The 18,064-nt window shown below is 41.2% G+C and overlaps 1 protein-coding gene across 7 annotated transcripts in view; it reads right to left on the bottom strand.

Moving 5' to 3' along the window:
* Window positions 1-18,064, bottom strand: part of ADAMTSL3 (ADAMTS like 3) — a 180,353-nt gene that overhangs the window by 9,923 nt on the left and 152,366 nt on the right. For all 7 annotated transcript variants that reach the window (XM_069025491.1, XM_069025495.1, XM_069025493.1 and 4 more), the window contains 5 exons: window positions 15,990-17,070; window positions 13,795-13,922; window positions 13,306-13,434; window positions 2,435-2,617; window positions 315-434 (listed from right to left, as the gene is read on the bottom strand). In XM_069025491.1, coding sequence (XP_068881592.1) covers window positions 315-434; window positions 2,435-2,617; window positions 13,306-13,434; window positions 13,795-13,922; window positions 15,990-17,070 — 1,641 coding nt within the window. The remainder of the gene's footprint in view (window positions 1-314; window positions 435-2,434; window positions 2,618-13,305; window positions 13,435-13,794; window positions 13,923-15,989; window positions 17,071-18,064) is intronic.

Genomic DNA, 18,064 nt, shown 5'->3' with positions numbered 1-18,064 from the left:
ATTCTAGGGCCCAGCTGAATCCCTTCCATCGTTTCAAGTGAAGCTCAAAGAGTGATTAATGGCTTTAGTGTCAGGGTGAGTCACCTGACAATGGCTTAAGGGAAGGTGTTTTTTGAAAAGCTGGAAAAAAATATGATTGTCTTAATCTAAGGCTTCCTCCCTGGTGGCTGAGAGCTGACCCAGAGTTAAGAAATCCAGGGGGTCACCAAACCTGGACTCTTGGGAATTGCACTCACTTTTTTCATGGGCCCTCCTACATTAAAAAAAAAAAAAAAAAAAAAAAGATTCATGAAAAAGCAGAAAAGGCAACACACCTATTCTTAGTGGATCTCCAGGTACCACACTGACATTTGTACCAATCACAGATGCCATCAGGACACGCTTTCTTCTGCTTCCCTTCAATACTTGAGTGTTATTCTCTGTAAGTCTTTGTTCTGTAACACAATGCATAAAATCTCTTCTTAGCAAGAGTTAAATCATGATGCCAAAAACAATTTCATATCAAAATATCCAGCATGCTAATTATGAAGCAGAAGGATAGTAGCAGTTTGGAGTTCTTTAGGATCAACTTCATTTATGCAATTAAACTAACAAATAAACTGCAGGTATGTGTACAGGGAAACAGAAATTATTTATGTTTATGCAAGTGTCTAAATTAATCAAATTCATTGAATTTATTAGAAAAGCAGGCCTGTAACACTTAGTGTGAAAACAAGATTTACAGGATGTATTTCCTGTTTCTCATGACAGTGTTATTTATTAGTTCATTGCATACAAAAATTTTAAGAAAAAGAACTCTCTCAGTGGAATCCAGCCAATTCCTCTGTTCCATTAGATGGAATTATGACAAAGTGTTACAATAGAAAAAAGAAGAACATCTTTTAAAATCTCATTATGCATAGAGATAGCATAATGAATGCAGAGTCAAATGCCCATCACTATAGCAACTCCTCCTTTTTATCATATGCTGGCAGAATAACTGCCAAAAATGTGGGCAATCTGTCAGTAACACACAATTCTTACCACTTAGTCAACATTTCTGTTTTAATGAATGTACATAACATCTATGACTCTCCCTCCACAAGGGTTTAAATCTTTTACTATATTCTAACTTCTCTGGGTCATTTTTACATCGGCTCAACATTTTTCCTCAGCGTGCAGTTTCTGTACAAAGCCTCCTGCCTGTCTGCAAACACCAGGACAAAAAAAGTCTCCACAAAACCACAGCGAGGCCAGTTCCACAGGCCAAGGGCCGGTTGCCTTGTCAGCCCTTAGGAAGTTTTATTGGAAAGGCTGCCCAGACTTTGTGCTACTGCTGGACTGCCCCTGGTCAGGCAGCAAGTGCTGTAGCCAAGCCAAAAAACTGATGGGATGTTTCAGACAACACTGAGCCAGTGCAATCTGCAAGTCCTGACAGCAGAAGTCCTCCCATTTCACTGCATTCTTGCACAGCCAAAAAACTTGAGGAATTTGGCCCTCTCCTCTCCACTCCAGATTTATTTAAACTAATGTCACATGACCAGGAATAGAAACAAAATTTAGACTCTTGTGAGAGCAATCTTCCAGTCACGTCATTATAATAATATTCCTCTCTGGAACATCCGAAGTTTTGATGTACTCCAGGAAAACTGAAACCAGGAAGGCAGCTTCAGTCTACACTCATGCTCACACAGAGACTCCCATTATGTCCTTGGAATGTCCTCCTCGGCCAACAGACCCAAACATCCACAACCTGCCCTGGGTGTGTGCCCAAGAAAGGGATCTTTGTGGCAGGACTGGTCATGGGGAGCTGGGCTGCACTTTGCACAGCAAACTGGTGAGACAGCTCATCTCTAGAGCCAAATGACCCATTGACTGTGGTGATGTGCAAGGCATGATTGTATTTACAGAATTACATCATTACCCTACTTGAAATAGAAGTATTTACGTGGAGTTTTTTCTTTATCTTTTCTATTCTGAATGTTAGCAGTTCAGAATTTTTTCTTTTCCAATTCCCTACATTTTATTGGCCTCTATAGTTAAGACAAACAAACACCAAACCCCTAAACCAGCCTTTGCCTTCATTTTCCTGCATTTCCCTGCAGATTTTCTGAATACTCACACCTGCCCTGTGTCTCTAGTTAGAAGCACTGGGCACACAGTTACATGACAGTGGATTTAGTTCCTAATGTCTCAGCTGGTTTTAGGGCTGATTATTTGTTGCCTGGAAGCAAGAAGATGGAACAACCTTGAAGTCACAAGTCAAACCATCTGTACACAGATCCACATTACAGGAAACACAAAACAGAGAACGGATCCCAGGGCGTCAGATGCAATCAAAAATTCCAAATTTCTAATAAAGTGTTAAATATCCCTCCAACTATTTTATTGTTAAACTTTGATTATAAAGTGGCTGACTGTTGTTATCAGTAAGGAATTCCCATTTAGCACTTACCAGTTATGTGGAGAACAGATGCAGCCTCAGCTTTTCCGAGAGCATTAGCTGCTCTGCAAGTGTATGTTCCTGCATCTCCATAGGAAACATTCCTCAGAAATAAGGAGCCATTCACAACCAAGAAAGAATTGATTTGTAAAACGTCTTTCTTCTTCAACCATATTACATTTGGTTGGGGAACACCTTTAAAATGAAAATAATTGAAACATGTCTTGTGAGAGAGAAGCCATAGGGTTTATATTGCTAACTGCTACCCTAGCATCCAAGAATCCTGAGTTCCTTTCTCATTTCACAAAGAGTGAAAACCGAAGCTACAACATTGCAGGAAAACAAGCAGTTTTTACACTCACACGAAAACCTTTCAGTTGTGAGCCCTATTAATAATTCATCATCCTACTAAGAATAAAGGTTAAAGGTTAAGTACTGCAAGCCCAGCTCAAAGGCAGCTTTACAGACTGCTACCAGTCCTACAAAAGCAATGTGCTCACGTGTCTCATTGCTGAAAGATGTGAGACCACTAAACCCAGTCAGGACCAGTCGATGGAAAGATCTGCACAGTACCTCTTCATTCAAGCAGACTCCCACAAGGAAGGAAGGACAGAAGGGAGGAAGGAAGATTAATTTTTATTATTTAAAAAAAAAAAAATTGGGCAACAATATTTCTCTTGAAGAAAAAAGAATAGATTAGAAAATAAAATACACGTTGCAAATTTATGCCAAAATACTTGTGACAACTTCTCCAAGTTGCAGATGTGATCTGCAACTTGTAATGACAGAGCATGAAGGGAACAGAAAGTTCCCCTTCATTATTAACAATGAAAAGAGGGGCTCTCTTGTTAAGCAATCTCAGTTACTGTGGTACAGAAGCCAAAGGTCTATCATCATTCCTGCTATAGTGCTTGAACTCTGAGAGCCTCAGCGCTTGCAGATAACTTGTCGTTTTAAATTTTAATCAAGAAATCACTTTGAACGCATATTTTTAATGAAATTATATTTCCACTGGCACACTACCAGGGGGAAGACTTCTACTGTTTTATTTTCCTCAAACACTTGCCTTTAAAAAGGTATTTTGCAAGTTGGCAAATCAGACACCTCATTGCTTGTGCTCTGGTTGAGCTGCTGCAGCAGAAATGCTCTTTCCAAGTTCCAGAATCCTGGAGAAGTCACTGGGTAAGTTGGCACGTGTGGCACAGTGAGCAGCCACAGACGTGCACAAAGGTGCAGGGATGGGACAAGTCAGAGATGAAAAAAAATCTTTCACCTGAACCCTTTTTCTTGCTAGATAAACAAGTCAGTGCTCCCTGACCCAACCAGGTTCTGCCACAGAAGCCGACCCGAACGTGGGACATTTGGAAGCTCCAGCCACACTGAATTCAGTCTAATTCAGTCTCCTCTCCTCACAGATCATTGTGCAGGATTACTTTACAGATGATGTCTTCATGATGTGGAATGGCCTTTAGGAACAACTTCAACATTTCAATCACTGGCTTAGCACTTCCAATGCACACCTCAAGTTTTTCCTTTGCTGTAATAGGAACCAGACATCGTTTTTGGAACCTGCTATTTCACTGAAGGAAAAAGCTCCCCCCGCCATTTTGTCTAGAAAGGCAGTGGAGAGAAACTCTCTGTATAATCACAGATTTTATTCTAGACAATTTAGCAGCTGTTCTGTGCTTTTAAACTCCCGTAGAATTGTGTTTCACTGAATAAAGCTGCACAAAACAAGATCTGCAGAGCGCACAGGGGTCCAAAAACCAGGTTGTTTTTCAAGTTTCTAGAAGAAGCTTTATGCCACTTCAAAGAATCCTTCTGGAATTAGGATGAGGTCTTGTTTTAAGGGTCTTTTTTCCATTTTACCCAGATTTTTGGCTAAAGTGTATCATTCTCAGACATATTTTTCCTTTACAGTGTACTTTCCACAGCCATTCAGGCATATATACTTACTCTGCAGATGGGCTGAGGAGGTGGTGTGAGGATCTGAGCTGTTTCACTCTAAGACCTAGAGGTTTGCAGCCAGACTACCCTCACTGGCACCAAAACCCAGTAGAGGCCAATCAGAGCCAAAAGGAAGCCAGAAGCAGCACAGCTGAGATGGGACTGAAGTAAAAAGGTTTAAAGTCCAATTCCACACAACACAAAACCGTTTGGAATGGTTCAAATTTCAACTTTTAACCTGAGCTTCTATCAAACATCAGCCCAGTATCACCTCATGATAGTCCTCCCTCTGCTCTCATGACAGCATTTAGAGATGTAGCTCATTCCCAGGATCTAACTAAAGTCAAATATTTTTCTTCCAAACGGTTTATATCCTAGGGCTATCCCAGAAAAATTGCCCTGTCTCTACTCTTCTACGTGTGTCTCATTCAGAGACATGTAGAACCTTTTAAAATGTGAACTGGAGTTCAGTTTGCAGAAGACATCTGCAGAATAGCTTTGCCACTCATTTTAAGTTCAAAACTGGGTATCTGTCACACCTTAAACTCAAGTTATAGCAAATGATTCCTCTTTCTTTCTCCAAAGAGCTGTATTTGTTTCTCTTTAGGGGAAACAAGTGAGTAATACCACACACACAAGTAAATCAGACCATTACTCAAGTGAATAATGCGAGCACACAAACATAAATTGTGGGTCTGAGGAGAAGTGCAGACAGAGCCCTGCACGACAGGCCAGCAGCCAGTCCAGCTGTCATGCACCAGGAATCCACCCAAGCCATCTTAGGGGTGCTGGCACTCACAGATAAAGAGCATGTGAGGGGGGAATCCATGGAAAACAATCAGTTAAAGACATCACATCAAAAACACCACCAATGCTCTACACACAGGCGCCACACAGTGCTGCTCTCCAGCAGCTGGTGTTACATGGATACCCTCAGGGTGCACCCATAAAGGTGATCTTGGAGCTGGAAACAGCAGCAGGAATAATCACAACACTCCTGCACTGTGTTTTACCCCAAACTATCGAGAAGCAGGATTTTTATCTAGGAGTTAATAATTGTTATGTGAACTGTGTGCTGAGCCCCTCTGAGCTGGCCCCTTCACGACCATTTTGAGGACCCTTCAAGACTTTGCATTTCTTGGTTCCATTCCTTTCCCCAGCCTTTGTATTTCATGGAAACCAATTCACTGTCTGAGAGCGAGACTGGGCAATACCAGACTATCTGCTTAAGAACAACTGGTGTTTGTAATCAAGCTCCTGCTCTGACCTTTTCATAGGCTTTTGATCAGGTTGCCCTTAAGAGCATTAAGGCAAATGCTCAGACTGAGTCCTAGGCTAAGAAAAAAGCAAGATTGCTTTTGAGAAGGGTTCAGGGACCTATTACAGGCTGGAGTAGGGCATGAAGGGAGAAGGACTCTGCACGCTCTGCAGTCAGGACACAGCTCTATGCTAGAAATCAGGGGCCTCTAACCCTGCCTTTCAGGGGGACCCAAATCTGGAGGGCAAAAATGTGATATGAAGTTATCACATCTCCTAACAAACACCCTAGAAACAGATTAAAGAAATAAAGCTGGAGAAAAAGACATGCCTGTAGTCCAGCTCCTTCACATTCTCAGGCAAAGCAGCACATGCATTTCAAGCTCTTCTGGACAGCTGCACTTTATCTGTATGTTCATATGGCCAGTGAAAAATCCTCTTCTGCTGTATGTCTCACGAGAGTTCTTGTTTATATTTTCATTTCTGGAATTCCTATCAGTAGAAACTCTTACTGTTAGAGGACACTTGGAAAAACTAGTTTTAGGTGTGCATTTGCCTTTTTGCTTAACAGTACCTTGCACAGAACTCCATCTCATAACCCCTCACAACCCCAGCAAGCAGTCAGCATTAGCACATTTCAGGTGCAAAAGCTTCCATCGTGCAGATATTCAATGCTTCAGAAATTAGACTCCATATTTACTGCTCCCAAGATAAGATTTCCCTTCCCTATGCTATGCAGCACTGCACACTGAGCTGAGTCTCATCTCACAGCTCTTGGGAGAGAGCAGGCAAAGTACACAATTCCCACATTCCTCTTGTGACAAGGCTCTTGCAGTTGCACCAATTTTCCTACACAGAAACTGCAGGACAGAGCTCAAGCATACCATCAAAATCAAGAAAAAGCTCTTTTTTTTTTTCCCTAGGCAAGTAGTTAAGGCCTAAAACCTCTGTTTTACCCTTTAGAACTCATGTAAATAAAAACCTAAGAATTTTAAGTAGTTTTCTTATCCAAGTAGAAATGAAACTAAGCAAAAATAAGCCAAAGCCAAGTTGTTGCTTTGTTTTTGTTTTTTTTTTTCTTCCCTTAGAGGAGCTGAAATTACTCTTAAGCTTTGGGACATATTTGTAGGACTTCATGGAGGATTTTGTCCTGTGCACAAGGTTGAATTTTACTGCAGATGCTTGACTCTCACTTACTTAAAGGTTGATTTACACAGGGACTTTAAATGGACAAAAATAACTTCCCCTCTGTCTACAAGAGCCTTTTTTCATTACAGAATTGTAGCAAGAAAACTTTCAAGCGGAATAATTCCTGGTTTGATCCCCAGACAGCACGAAAAGGGGAAGGAGGAAGTGGGAAGAGATGGCCTGTAGCCACCTTTGTTTCCTTCCTACCCCATCTCCATGCAGATGCAGCTGAGGATGAGCCCAAAGGTACCAACTCCCCCAAAATGCCAAAGGTTCAGAATCCCTGAGTGCAGTAAAGATCCCAGGGATTCAAATGGGAGACCTATCACTGGATCCAGACAGCAGCAGAATCAAACAATTATATCCTACAGCTCCAAGTCAGGAAATCACTTAGGCATGAGACTAAATCCATCCCTATCAGGGAATGCAATTAAACACATACTTAAAATTCAGGATGGCTGTAATTGTCCTTCATGAACAAAGATGCATTCCTGAACTCAGGCCGCCTTAGTCTTAGAAAAACCTTGAAAATGCAAATCTTACTCTTGCAACGGATCTAAATCCTCTTAAAAAGTTCTCCTATAGACCTAAGTGGCTATAAAACTTTAAAATTAGTTTAATCTATTTTTCTGACCTCAAACACAGGTTATTTTCCACTAGCACTAGAGCAGCTCTACAATACTCAATGTTCCATGAAAAAAGTCATTTTCCACCATGAGTGGCCCTGGGACAGCAAATGTTATGGAAAAAAACTCTAGCTCCGGATGGGACTGCAAAACACGTGTTTAAAAAAAAGAGAAAAAAAGGAATCTGCACTATAGGGTGCCCTTAAAATATTCAGTGTTCAAAAACAAATTTCCTCCAACCTTGAAAGCCCTGTGAAATATTACACACCATAAAAACCTTGGCCTACTAACTACTTGCTCTAAAACATTGGATATGTCTTCAGAAATTTTTCCCCCAGCTATGTAGAATCTCATAAAGTATTCTGAATTTCCCATTCATGAGCAAGGCAGAACTGTGCTGGCACAAAGCACATTTTGCTGCACTTCACTAAAAGTTTACCTTATTTCAGAGGAAACAATTCTGGGTCAACTGAATATACACAATGAATATCATCTAATTACAGTTTACCCTACACCCACTAACACCTCCAGTGCACTGAGCATAACCTACAAAGCAATTGCTTCCACTGGTGCACCTTCCTATTTTCTCCAGCAGAATTCTCAAACTGCCTTTATATCCACCTGAATTATGCTTGGGCAATCAACTTCTCGTGAACCCTAAAAAGCCTAAACCTGCTGCTACTGAAATTACCCATCCTAATCTTGCCAGCTTCCCCAGGAGTAGCAGCCCTGACCAGAGCACCAGCGTGAGGCATTTTGGCACTCGGTGTGATCCCCCACCTGCCCTCTGGCACTGCCCCTTCCCTCACAATCTTTCAAAGCTTTACCTCTCCTGCTTCCTGCCAGCCATGCAGCAGCTCCTCTTCCTAGGTGGTAGCAGCATCTGGCAGGATTTAGGTGTTCTTACCAACATCTGGCGACCTCCTTAGAGGGGTTCCCAAAGCAAGACCCCTTCCCACCCTGCTCTTGCTACGGCTCTGTCGGATTCTGTTCAGCTCTCTGGCTGTCAAAGAGAACTTAATCTTTTTTCCAGCTGCAGAAGTTTAAGGCTAATATTTTTCAAAATCAGGCATTTAAAATAAGGCAACTGTATTTAGCAACTAATGACTGCTAGGCTGAATTCTGCAGCCGACCCCCAACAAAGGCTGGGTTGGTGTGTGTTAGGGCACTTCCACAATTCAGCACTGTTAGCAGAGACTGGTCTGCCCAGCTGGTGGAATTACACTTTCACTTTACTCAGTAATGGTGCTGCAGCACGTAGGACCCAGACATGTATCACCATAAAGTAGATACATACATGCAGACCTGGAAAATAGAATTTTATCAGAAATTAAAGCACTGTCCAAGAATTGCTCTATCGTTAGTTAGACCTGAAGTCCACTTAACTCTGCACTTTGTGTCCAATTATGGGCACCTGGAGATGTGTGGGCAGAGTACAAAAGTGATGGCACTTATGGAATAACCCTTCCTACCTTCCAGGACCAGAAGCAGCCTTTAGATCATGCCTGTTTCCTCTACTGCTGTTCCCTCTACCTCTTCTAGCTCTTATCAATTTTGACATGAGATGAGCAAGTTGCAAAGAGGATTCACCACAGCTTTAAAGAATGGCCAATTTGTATTTTTTATTATTTTGTCTATTCCTCTGCCATTAGTTTTGGTCTGGACAACACCCAAAACTCACCAGCAAGGGGCAACAACGTGCTGGTGTTGCATGGAACTGGGCACCATGACTGCACAGACCTTTCTCTGAGTGGCAGTCCTTCAGGGACAGCCACATGCATTTGTCTGACTTTAAGGTTATTTGTCCCATACGTACATTTATCCTGCAAATACCAATTTGGAACACCCTTTGAGCTCATCTAGCTTTTAAATGTTACTTATGTGTTCCTGCTGTGACTCTTCCCAGGGAGTTTTAGATACATTAGCCTTTACAAATCTTCATTCTTCACAGTTTTAGTCAACTGTCAAGAACTTTTATAAAAATGCTGAGCATCACAAATCCCAGAGCAGCCTTTGGGACACCCTACTCTCTCTTTCCTGTGAATTTAACCACTTGTTCCTCTCAGTCATTCAAGCAGGTGCTAACCAGTGAGGTAACCTCTTCCTTTACAGAATTAGAATTCGTTAAACTTTGCCTAGGCAACTTCTCAACAGCTTGTTGCAAACTGAAGTAAGAAGTATTTGAAGTTTTGCCTTCCTCTAACACAATCCATCTTAACCCTTCCTGAATCAGGAATTTAAAGGAAATTTCTTTTCAGATTAGCAAAGCTGTGAGGAAAAAAAATCAGTGCTGTAAACAATTTCAATTTATGGATTTCTTCCCCTCCCTGAGGCTCCATCTACATCAGAAAGGAGTAGAGGGCTTCAGAATTGTGTTTTTTATAGAGACATAGTAGGTAGCAAGGTCCCAAAAGACACCCAATGTGTGTTTGGATGAGGGTTGCTTTGGACTACGTGGTCACTCTTGCCTGGACCCTCGGACAGACTGCCCTTTAGTATTGGCAAAGTATCAGGTGCAGTCCCCAGGCACACCCTTCAGCTTAGCTATATCCCAAGGGACTCAGTTTTCAGGTTCTCAGACTGTTACAAGACACAAAGCAAAGCACAATTAAGCTTTTGAACATCTTTCAGTCCTTTCTGCTCAAGCCTGATCCAAGCAATACTCTAATGAAGATGCACTCACTGTAAAAAGCATAAGAGCAGAAGATTTTCCTTCTATTATGCTAATTATAAATACTGTCATTCCTTCCTCATAAAAGAAATCTGTACTTACTCCTTTAAACTTTTGAAATCTATTACTAATATCCTTTAGAACACAGCAGAGCCCAAATCCTATGTATTAAACTTCTATATTCCTTCACTGCTGTCTTCTAAAGGGGTTAAGCATAGAAGACAAAGAACAGCATCACAGTTACATTTAGAATACTGTGGGTAAATGAAGCAACAGATGGAAAATCAAAATCTCGATTTTTCTGGACCTGTTTCAAGTTCCAACACGGACAGCAAGTACTTGGTCCACCTTTGTGAAACTTCTGTGCAAAAAAGATACAACAGGCTTTGTGTCTTTCTCACAATTTTTAATCAGTATGTTATTATGAGAGAGCCAAAATGTATCCATAGGAATGCAGAATTTGGATGAAGGTGCAGATTCTGCTTCTCAAGGCCTGTGTGCCAAGATACTTGAGAGCTGCAAAGAGAAGTGTAAACAACCTCAGCTCCGTGTGAGCCACTTCCCTGCTCTCACCAGCAAGGGGCAGACAACGCACATTTCATTCGTATTCCCACTTTTCCCTCTATTTTACCTCAAGAACTATCGAAGTTTTTACAATAAATGGAGTCTGACAGTTTTAGTTTATTTTAGCAATAATCACAAGACGGTTTTTTCTGCAAATACAATAAATGTTATCCAAGAGCGATTTGGAGCAATCAGTATTGATATTTATACCATGTGTGTTGATTGAACAGCCTTTGGCTGTAAGAATGGAATATGAATCTATCCAGAATGTATGAATATCTTCTAACGTATGCTCGTGTGGGAGCTATAAAAGTGAGTTTATTATAATTAGTGGAAAAATATTCTCGTTATGAACTAAAAAGAGAAAAGAAAGAGATACCATCAGTTTGAGCAGTTCAGCTAACTTTTCTTAGTCTGTTCTTTGATGCTCTTCTGTTTATTAGGATATACTGATCTTCAGCAGTCAAAGCCCTTTTTCAATCTCAATATGATTTTTGGAGTGTGAGAGAAAGGCTTTCAAAAGGATAAAAGAACCAAATCAGTAACAATGAAAAAGAAAAAAATTTGTACCCAAAAGACCAACGCTACACAGAATATTAAACTTTACATCTTCAGTAGGTCAGCTTCTTTGCAGAAGAAACTACAGATTGAACCACTTTAAAAACATCTTTCAGTTTATTCATTCTACAGAAAAAAAAGACCCCTCAGAGGTCACTGCAACCAAGAAATTTAAAAGTAATTTAAGAATTCTGCTACTGACATGGCATTAACACCCTTCACACACACGGACACTTAATTCATTAGATGGTTCTTCTGGTGGAGAACTACTCTGTGGGCTAGCAGGAGTCCCAAAGACCAGATGTGACACCAGTGAGAAATCTGCACGAACAGTGTCTGTGGAGAAGGATCCTGAATAAGCTCCTGGCAAAGACTTATCCACTGGTGCTTCATGCAGTGGAACTCACAGGGCAAACACATCCTCTGCTCAGCAGTCAGGAGGAAGGGCAGCGAGGAAGAGGTGCTGCAGATCCAGCCAAGGTCTCCCTGACTTTACAAGAAGGGCTCTCTTATCATTACTTCTGGAGCCTGATCATTCACATCATGTTTCACCAGCGTTCACAATGAAGTTCTCATCCTCCTACACTGCAAATGGACACATTTCTGGGTCCCACCTACCAGACAAACGTATCAGCATAAGGTGCTATTAAATTCAGTCTTCTGAAGTCAGTGTTTTATTACTTTCCATTAAGGAGAGGAGAACAGGAAAACTCTGCTTACATCATTGCAAAAGTTTTTCTGCTTCTAGACTTAGTGACATTTTAAGACAAGCAAGCTCTATTTTATTCACAAACAGTAATACTTACTTCCTAGGCAATGATGGGAAATAAAGCAATTAGATAAATCATTTTCTAAGTCAACACTGGTGTCTCAGCATAACTAAAGTTTGGCTCACCAATATATACAATTCTAAAGCATTTGGAAATCTACAGTCCCATGTGAAAATATTAATTTATATTTAAATTGCTAACTGCTTACCCATCCTAACAATATTAATATTAACAGTGTGACATGAACTCTCTGCTGAATTTGAGATGTAGGTCAGTTATACATGGAGTTGCCAAACTATAGCTGGAAAATATTACTTCATCAAAGAATTAGCCTTGGTACAACGGTGAATAGCAGAGCCACATGTCCTAATATATGTCAGCCTGGCGCCACTATTGTATGCAGAGCTATTTGCATACATATATATATTTCTATCACTACCCTGGTTCAGTATCAACACCCTCTGATGTGAATTTCCCAGCACATAAATGTGAGCAGCAAACTGGCTGCTCTGAGGTTGCTCTTTGCACTCACTTGCAAGGTTCGTGGTTATTTGCACTTTCACACATCATCTTCACAAAAGGCTGAGCTCAGCTTATTAAATGCTTGACAGAATATCGCTGCTGTGGCTGAAATCTTACACTTTAAGCTTCACAGATAGCAATGGTAAGATTAAAAAGAAAATATCTACCTTTCCAACAAAGGGCTAGAAAATAAAATGAAGCAGTGAGCTGCTTAATGCATGTTAATTCTGATTAACATTATTCCTCCTCCACAGATGTTGAGCTAGAAAATATCTGTATTCTCTCATAGCTCGGCGCTTCTCTTTGTTTCCTCACTGCAGCTGCAGACTGATGAAGCTAAAAGGTGAGTTTACTTCACCACCAGGTTTAAAGTTCTATTAAGCTACGGCTGGAGATTTCATTTTCAGTTTCAACAATAGTCTAGACAGATGTGCATCTCCAACAGGGATAAGGAAAGTTCTTTGATGAGCAAGTCAGCTGGCCATGCTTGCTATTGCAGCAAGATAGCCCCACACTCTGGTGGGCTTTAAGCTCTGTAGTGGAGCCCTAGACCACTTCTTGGAAAGAAAGCCCATTTAAAGGAAACTCTGAACATATAGATGTATATATAAATTGATGTGACAGGCAGAAAATAAATAGGACTGGTGTGGGTGACATGCCTAATAAAAAAAGACTAATGATCAATGATTTTCTGCCTTCACTGGTGGTAATTTATTTCAAGATATAAGGTAAATTTCTGATTCCAACATTACAAGCAATGTCAGTGCAGTTCTTACTTACCTTTCACTGGACATTCAATCACAATATTTGCTCCAATTCTTGCCACAATTGTACCTCCAACAACTGCTGAGAAACTGCTGGCTTCCAGATTTGTCACGTTTAACACAGAGGACAAGATGACAGGCATCTCTTTGAAATGAAAGGGATAGTAAGTTTTAAAAGCTTTATTTAACTTTTAAACGTAGGTCCTGCATTTAATTTCATCATGTTTGGAACAGAATTCAGTCTGCAAAGCAGCAGCCAGAAAAGACAGGTGGGATAGATACAGGCAGACTGAGTTCACACCTGTTGTGGTTTTAGAGCAACAAGACCCTCTTACTGCTGCCTATTAAATCAGGCAGAGTTTCATGGGTTGCCAATAGAAGAAACCATTTCCCACTGCAGTGGGCATGGGTGCTTATACACATATATTTATGCACACATATATGTGTATGTATATATGTGTGTGTGTGTGTAAAAGCCCAGTTCTGTGGAATGCCACAGTTTTACCTGCACGCAGGAGCAGTGATGTTTCCATATCAAAACCAGAGTCATTAACAACCAGGCATCCATAGGTACCAAGTTCCTTTTGAGTAGGATTCCGAATCTGCACTTTTCCAGTGGAGTCCAGGATCACCCTGCACGACAACCAAGGAAATACAAGGGTTACTACCTTGGGACAAACCCAGCTGAATCCCCTTGCAAGAGTTACAGATAGAGCAGCAAAACTCCTTTTTAGGAGTTTGCAGCTCCAGAGCAGTACAGGCAGTCACAGCTCTGCCTCCTCTCTGGTGACAGAAGGGGAGCCCTCAGGGATACACACAAGGAGGATTGTTCAGACCTCCTTCTCCTGCAGAGCTGTGTCCTACTTGCAGCCCTTTGAAGGACAGTGCATTTGCTACCACAAACCAGGATCCCCTGGGAACAACAGTGTGAATAAATCAGAATACCACAATTAAAAGTATTAGGCTTGGCAAGAAATCGATCTCTCCAGAGCGAGCTTGGTTTTCAGCAGGATTGGGGAATTCACAAATCTATGGCCTGATCTGACTTTCAAATTACTATGGGGTTGGGGCCTCTTTTTTTTTTTTTTTTTTTTTTTTTTAAATATCATCCTTGAAGCTAAAATCTTCCACCAAAATCTCACAGGTGTCTTGAATACCTTGCCTGCCCTCTGAGGGACAAGGTATTAGAGACAGCACCACAGGCTGGGGAAGAGGCTGAAAGTAACTTTTCTCCCTTGTTGCCTTTCTCAGCACTAAGTTGCCATTCACTCAGCACATCCCAAACACCTGAAGCTGGTGTTTTCCCACACTGAGTACACTTACACAATAGATTAACAAAAAATTATATTCAAAATACTTGTGTCTCAACAAAAGAAGCCACCTCATGCATGGCTCAAGTACATCCTTCTTTACTTCCCTGACAGATAAAGATCTATTGACCTCCTCACGCTCTTTTTCAGATGCAATGCTATTAATATCACTGGCTTTTGGGTCCACACACATCTACCTGGATTTGTTTATAAGAAACCCTAATGGGAAAAAAAATTAGGAACTAATTTTGTTAATATGTGCCTTAAGTGCAAGAATATCAGTCTGGGCTAAAATCAGGAAGCAAACACACTCGTGAATAAACAAAACACCATCATGTCCAAAGAAATCAAAGTATCACTTGCTACAAATTAATGGAAAATTATGCGCATTTCACAAAATAAACATAACTGGTGGGAGCTACATGGTTCCAAAAACATTTGCACTTTTTTAAATGGCTTAGTTTTGGTGTCTTTGCTTTAATTGATAGCCCTGCAGAAGTATATTTCTCTTGGCAGTGCATTTAATCAGTTAAATATGTTGAGAAATACCCAAAAGCACCTTTATCATTTCAGAACCAGTTTTTTCATTACTCAAGAGCTAGCTGTAATTCCAAGAGACTCACACACTAAAGTTAATGTTAGTATTACCAGGTGAGCTTCTAATTTATCAGCACTGAAGTAGAAATATTTGCTCAGTCTTGAGCAAATACCTGATTGTAACAAACTCTTGCTGCACTTGTTTTCAGCTCTCAAATGTGATGGTAATACAGGTCCTTTGTTATTTTGAATTTCACTGTCCTCAACAGAAATATTTTAAAGTACTGAATAAAATCCATAAAAGCTCTTTTTTTTTTCTTTTTTCAATTGAAGTTATGCAGCTCCATTTATACCTAAACTGTGTGTTGAAGAATGGTGAGGGTACCAGTGATATTTTCCCTTCTTAAAATGAGTAAGAGCTAAGACTTCTTTTCATCTATACCATGGCAGATGTTTCTAATGTGTTCCCACTGTATTTAGTATCTGAATGAATTCAATAGCCTCTCTAATTTGAGGGTAAATCTGCTCTTTTTCTGACACAGCTGAAATGATTAAGGCAGATCAAAAAATACAGCCAGGACATCCAAAACACTTCACCTTACAAAAATAGTCAATCCTCCTATGTAGTATCCTGGAAATGGACAAACACTTGGACATTGGTAAAGCCAAACAATGTGACAGACACTTGAAAGAATAAAAATAAATTACTTAACTAAAAAGACAGAAGGCCCAGTGGCCATGCTTATCTCGTTTTTACAACAGTATGTTCTAATATTGCACAGCAGGGTGGATTTTTTCCATCGATAGCGACATAATAAGTCATTCAAAAGTGAAAGAGAAGCTATTTACTTACTTCTCAGAGGCTTTTAATGTCTCGCCATCTTTTGTCCAAGTGTATTTCACTTCACTAATACCAGCTGTTTCACACAGTAGATTGACAGCACGAGTATTCTTGGTCAGAAAAACTGTATTTCCAATCCGTACAGTTACTGTTTTGTTGAAGGAAACTTGAGGAATTTCCTTTTGCCTCATAATAACTGGAACCTTCTGGTCAAACGTTAACTTATCAACTGTTTTTGTGCTGAAACGTTCAGATTCGTTTGGCAATTTGCCTGTGAGTTTTGAGGCAGCTTTCTCATCCTGGGCCCCCTTCCATTTTTCAGTAGTTGGTGGTGGAGGCCTGGATAGCTCAGCAATCAACTGGTAAATGACCTGGGATGCCAAGTCATCACTGACTTCTCCAGTTTCAATGAGCTGACTCATGTTCCTTATGAGCTCCTCGAACTGCACCGTGTCCATGCTGTAGGCACCCTGCAGAACCGCAGCCTCCAGGCGCTTGTTCCTGAACTCACGAGAGCTGAAGTCTTCTGCCGAATTGCTCCCCAAGCTTTCCAGATTTCTCAGGAACGGCTGATCGTTTACTTGCCTGTCACCCAGGTAGAGCTCGTTCTTCTTGCTCCACATTTGCCACATTTTGCTCATTTTGTGCCATTTGGCCCCGAAGCTGTTGGCCTCGTTGTGGTCTGGGTTGCTGATCTCGCCGGGCTGTTTCCGAAGGGGCGGGGGTTCGATGAGCCTGTTGTCAGTCCCGATGAGTTTGAGCACAAAGGTTTCGTGCACAGAGCCTGCAATGCACCGGTACACACCGATATCTGTGGCTTCGAGACAGTGGATTTTCAGCGAGCCTGACTTAGTGATGCCAAGCCTTTTGGAGTTCTGTAAGCGTTGTCCATCTTTCTCCCAACGGATAAGGGACTTCTGGAACCTTCGCACGGGGCACTTAATTACCACAGATGTTGTTGGGAGTAAGTAGGCTCGGCTTCCTACGGTAAAATTAATGCGCTTCTCTGGCCTCGTCTGAATATAGACTCGGTGAATGCTGACAATCTGAGGTCCATGGGCAGAAAACTTTGCTGGAAGCTTGGGCTTGATCTCTGCAAGAAAACGAAGTGCTGAAAAGCATCTAGTCATTGGCAGTCATGCTTACAAAATCTGCTTTGCACAGAGTGCTTGAAAGAGCTTTTCCTGACTTTGTTCGAGTCAGACTGCAACAAACAGAGCTTTTATCTGAGTCACAAAAATGCAAAAGTATGAACAACATGAAACCATAACATTCCCTTGCTTCAGCCAAGAATGCTATTGCTTCTTCCCCAAATCTCCTAACAATAAAAGGATACAGGCAACATATACCTGTGTGAAGGACATAGATGGTGCACACATCTATGAAATTATATATACATGTATTACATATTACTCCATATATATGTTCCTATTATGGTTATATTTCCTACTGCTGCCTCAGAAAGGCTAGGCAGGGATGGAAATGAAGCAACTGAATTGAAAAAATGTGAACTCATTATCACTTTCCCCACATTTGAGCACTGTTGAGTGCAGAATGACCTAAATAAAACAAAATCTATCCAAAAAGTAAGGCTCCCCTTGACTCTTATTTAAAATGTTGGCTGGCTGTGCTGGTTGCCTGAGTCAAGCCAAACTGATAGCAACACAGGAGGTGAAAGAAAGAGCCAGTGAAGACACAGTACATGCAACAGGCAAAGCCACCCTGTAATCATAGGCTGAGGGTAATTTATTAGGGTTGAAAGACAAGTTGCTGACAGTGTTGCGCCAAGAAAGTAGGGAGGGAAGGGAGGAAAGGGAGAAATAAGGCATAATTTTGAGAGGCTGAATATAACGATCAGATGAATTGACAAAAGCAGGCAAAAACAGCATAAAGCCTCCTGCAGGCCAGATGTGGAGACACCGGGTACTGTGAAACTCCTGCTGCACCAAACTGCAGGCACCTGGATGCTGGAAGGTTTTGGGATGAACACCACCACAGGCAGGTGTTTCCCAGCAGAGCTGGGGAGGCACAGGGGGATTGCTGTGTTGTGGATGCCCCTGTGCTGACTCGCTGCTGGCGGGCACCGT

This window comes from Aphelocoma coerulescens, chromosome 10, assembly GCF_041296385.1.
Source record: "Aphelocoma coerulescens isolate FSJ_1873_10779 chromosome 10, UR_Acoe_1.0, whole genome shotgun sequence".
In the NCBI taxonomy this organism is placed as follows: domain Eukaryota; kingdom Metazoa; phylum Chordata; class Aves; order Passeriformes; family Corvidae; genus Aphelocoma; species Aphelocoma coerulescens.
The sequence above is the reverse complement of the archived record's forward strand: the minus strand, read 5'-3'. Positions and strand labels throughout refer to the sequence as shown.